Here is a 4,697-nt window from a genome sequence, read left to right on the forward strand (position 1 = left end):
GATGTCATAACAGGTGCACTATAGTTTTTTTCAGCATAACTTTTCTCTCCACAGGCAGCTCTGTTTCTACCAAAGATAATTCCAATAAGACATATTTGTTTTCTGAATAAGTTTGGTCTCACCAAACTTGGCCTCGTTCTTATTTAAGTGCAGCGAGAGTAGCAGTTGACCACATAGAGTCTTTTTAAGTTTGCTTTTCTGGAATTTTTTATAAGGAATCTCAGATTAAACTTTTAGAAACCTCTCGACATGAGGAAGCCAAGCCAAGGCCGACTTCAGATTTTGCTTCAGTGCCTATGGGTGCATGTATGTATATTCTCAAATATAACATCCCAGTCAAAGCCTGGGTAATATAACCAATATTTCAAATGTATCTTTGTTATGAAAGGAGCAGATTTTTATTGAGCAAATAACTATATTATTTTATTATATCATATTAATTAATAATTATAATCATTAATAATCATTAATGAAATTAATTAGAATATTAACAAATAATTGTTAAATAATTATTAGAATTATTATTATTTATCACAAACTGCAAAAATAAATATATTTATAAGTAATTAATTATTTTATGATAATATTAATATTAACTATATGTATTGTGGAAATAACTATATTATTATAAAGATATAAATATTCATGAATAGTTTCCAAATTCTGGAGCAGTCAGGTAGGGAGAAAATGTAAATGTTTCAATTTTTGTTCACAAAAGTATACTTTACTAAATTACTGTAAACTCTAGATAGCTTAAAAGAAAAAATGTTTTTCCTGAAATCTGGGAAACAAAACACTTAAAGAATCCTCAAGATTTCAAATAAAAAAATCTTTAAAATATTATTTTCATTATTATCATTGAGTCCCATGAAATTAATTATTTTCTCTGCTTGCTCTTGGTTGGCAGTCTCATGAAGCTATCGGTTTGTTAAAATTTTGGAAATTCTTAAATGGTCCAATGGTACAATTTTAATGCTATTAGAAAATTGTATTCAAGAGTACATGTCAGAGTCTTTTCTGTAAATATCCTCAATGAAGAAGCAGTTTTGGGTGGTGGCTGATTGCAAATGCTTTAAGGAAGAATCAAACCAATCGTCTGTGAATGACAAAGAGATTGAAAATGAGTATGATTACAAACCTGGGTAGAGTTCATTATGACAAGAATGCAACTCACATAGATATTTAGCTACTTCTGTGGCATATGGTATTATGGCTGATAACCTGTTAGATTTCTGGGAATCTCACATAATCTTTGGAACACTCACATCAATAACATACCCATAAATGTAACTTAGAGAAGGTTCAGCATCACTTATCATTTGACAATGCTTCCCATATAATTTAACATATCAAATAATATGTCTTTTCCATTCAGTTTCTGTTTCTCAATTAGATTACTGAGTTCTTGGTGGAGCCCATTAATGAATAAGGCCAACAAAGTACGGGACTACACATGTTGAAAAAGCTCCGGGCCGGGTGCCGTAGCTCACACCTGTAATCCCAGCACTTTGGGAGGCCGAGATGGGTGGATCACGAGGTCAGGAGTTCAAGACCAGCCTGGCCAAGATGGTGAAACACCATCTCTTAAAAAAAAAAAAAAGAAAAGAAAAAGCTCCAGAGGCAATTCTAATACTCCTAGCTAAAAACCACTCCTTCCTATTAGAACAGGGGTTCTCCATCCTGGCTACACACTAGTAGCATCTGGGGAGACTTGAAAATTAGCAATGCCTGTGTCCCCAGACCAGTAAATCAGAATTTATGGTTGAGGCTTGAGCATCAGTTTTTAAAAATGTTTCTGAGTGATTCCAATGTGTAGCTATATTTCCCATCAGATTTCTCTGATTTCTTGTGGCACTCACTCCTTTCTCATTGGGTATTATGATTATTTTTTGGTCTTCTGTTCTATGCTTTATGCCTTCTTCATTTCCGTATCTGTTATGCACACATGAATTGATTGTCAGTAAAGGGTTCTCAGCACATGCAAGATGTGTCCTGAGTCCAAAGTTCACATGTGAATGCTACACAGTCTTTGTTCTCCATGACATAAGTTGCTTGTGATGAATGGTGTAGGGGAGTCCACAGCGCAGGTGGTGGAGGGAAGATCACCCTGTTTTTAGGTGTAACATTGAAACTAAGAATTCTATGTGCATCTGTTTTCACACTACTATAAAAAACAAAACAAAACAAGAAAAAAGAATTCTATGTGCATAGGGGGTAAAGGGGCAGGATGTGTAGAGAGTCAGGTGTAACTAAGATAAAGGAATTATACTGGGAAGTAGAGGTAAAGGAAGTAGAAAGGATTAGTAAAGAGAAGAAATTTGAACTTATCTGATAGACCACAGTAGCCCCTGTGGCTTCTTGAGTAGGCAAGTGAACTAGATTTTAGGAAGGTGATATGCAAGGAAGATTTCAGACACTGGCAACAAGGGGTCAAGCAGGACTTTCAGCAGCTGTTGAGGTTTATGGGAACGGAGAGAAGGACCCAAGTGAGAGATGTTACTAAAGGACCAAGAGGCACTGACAATGTATTGAATCTGGGAAACAAATGAGCAGAGGCTGGGGATCATTATGTCTAATAGACAGTGGGGTACAGGGAGCATGAAGAGTAGGGAAGAAGAGACCAGCAGGAATTCGTGTGAGAAGCAGGAGTTTTGGGGTAGAAGGAGGAGATCCAGTCCCAGATATAAGTAAAAAAGTTTTTCCCTCTCCCAAGCATCGTGGTCAGCTGTGCAGGAAATAGGACAAGAGGAAAGGCCACCATACCTGCCAGTCTTCCTGAAATACTGAAAATACACCAGGGTTGCTATAGCAGAACCACGCTGGCCAGCACTCCAATCAGGATGCTGACAGTGATCCCAGCTGAGAGGCCAGGAGAACTATCTGGTAGTGAAGAAAAAAAAAAAAAAAGAGAAGGAATGAAGGTGATGTTATTTTACAGTGGGGTGCCCCAAGAACCAGCTCTCAACAGGAAGTAATATTGACTTGTTTCTTCAAGGAATACACTAGTTTTGTGGGAAGGTTGCCATTTTTTTCTCTCTTACTAGGTTTCTAGGTTGGTGATCAGTCTTCTGTCAATTTCATCCTGGTCTTTCTGCACTCAGATATTTCTGAAGGCTTTGAAATTTGAGAAAGACGGATTGCTATTTTTGCGTTTCATTAGAACTTTCTATCTTTTCATAGTTGCATCTTTTTCTGTGTCTCAATTGTGGAAGCCATGAATAAGAGCCTGTTGGGTCTCTATGGCAGGGACTTGATTGACAGAAGGCCCAGGCTAGTGCATTATGAATTTACCATGTTCTTTGCACAGATAACTCACTTCTTATGGGCTCCCACCAGGGGAATGAAAGCAAGCGCAGCTCTTTGAGACCCCGCTTCGCTCTCATGGGTGAGGGGTTCAAGGACTCCCCATCGGTCTTGTGGAAACTCAGAATGGCACTGCTATCTAAAACTTCCCTCCTTCTCTTTCTCCTTCTCAGGAATCAGATCTGCATCATGGTCTGAGGGTTCTCTTAGGCTCCCCTCACTGCTACTCCACCTTCTTTCACGACAGTTTTCCCCAGTGAATTATCTTGCACCTCTAATCCCATTGTGGCTGCATCTCAGTGGATGAAAGCTAACATACCAGGCTTGATTCTTTGCACTCTGTTTCCTCTCTCCCATGTTTAGTCAGTAACCATGTCCTCGTGGGTTTCCATTTGGTGCTTATTCCTCACCAGTCAATTCAGGCTGATGATTAACGCTATGTTAGCTACTGTTGAGGGGCACCTCCTACGTGCCAGGCCCTGTGCTGAATACTTTACCTGTATCTCATTTGATTTATACAAGAACGCTCTTGGGTAGACATAATTTCCATTTTACAGATGAAAAGACAGAGGCTTAGAGTGATGAGAAAACTTATCCAAAGTCGTATGGTTAGTGACAGGTAGATTTGGGATTTGGCTCTAGAACTACTTGACTTCAAGGGTAATGGTAACAGTATTAATAATAATAGCTAATATATATGAAGCTTTCCTTTGTGTGTGGCATTTTGCTGAAGTCTGAATCAAATATTACATGAAATCTTGAAAACAATACTGTGGAACAGGCACTGTTATTTCAATTTTCATTTTTTCCCATTCATTTCCTAGTGATGAGAATTATTGCAATTTTCAGTTGAAGAACTGAAGGCTCAGAGAAGTTAAAAATCTTATGTAAGAAATTGATAGTGGTAAATACATTAAAATAAAGAGAGACCTCAAATCAACAACCTAACTTTACAGATTCAGGATATAGAAAAAGAACAAACTCAACCCAAAGACAGTGAATGAAGGAAACAATAATTGGAGTTGAAATAAATAAAATGGAAGCTAGAAAAACAATAAAGGGGGTAAGGAAACCAAAAGTTGGTTCTTCAAAACAGATCAACGAAATTGACATTTACTAGATTGACTATGAGAAAAAGAGAGAAGATTCAAATTACTAAAATCATAAATGAAAATGGGGGCATGGTGGCTCACACCTTTAATTCAAGCACCCTGGTAGATCAAAGCAAGAGGATTGCTTGCGATCAGAAGGTCAAGACCAACCTATGCAACATAGGGAGATACAGTCTCTACAAATTTTTTTTTTTTTTTTTTTTTTTGAGACGGAGTTTCACTCATGTTACCCAGGCTGGAGTGCAATGGCGCGATCTCGGCTCACCGCAACCTCCGCCCCCT

General features: G+C 37.9%; 1 protein-coding gene across 2 annotated transcripts in view; it reads right to left on the minus strand.

The window, feature by feature from the left end:
* Positions 1-582: 582 nt before the first annotated feature.
* Positions 583-4,697, minus strand: part of LOC108285749 (carcinoembryonic antigen-related cell adhesion molecule 6-like) — a 13,487-nt gene continuing 9,372 nt past the window's right edge. The window contains exons 5-6 of one of the 2 annotated variants that reach the window (XM_037729431.1): positions 2,764-2,880; positions 583-1,096 (exon numbers count right to left, since the gene is read on the minus strand). In XM_037729431.1, coding sequence (XP_037585359.1) covers positions 2,804-2,880 — 77 coding nt within the window. In that variant the 3' untranslated portion in view covers positions 583-1,096; positions 2,764-2,803. The remainder of the gene's footprint in view (positions 1,097-2,763; positions 2,881-4,697) is intronic. The other variant, XM_037729430.1, reaches the window with a different exon arrangement.

This window comes from Cebus imitator, unplaced genomic scaffold (assembly GCF_001604975.1).
Source record: "Cebus imitator isolate Cc_AM_T3 unplaced genomic scaffold, Cebus_imitator-1.0 Scaffold306, whole genome shotgun sequence".
Taxonomy (NCBI): domain Eukaryota; kingdom Metazoa; phylum Chordata; class Mammalia; order Primates; family Cebidae; genus Cebus; species Cebus imitator.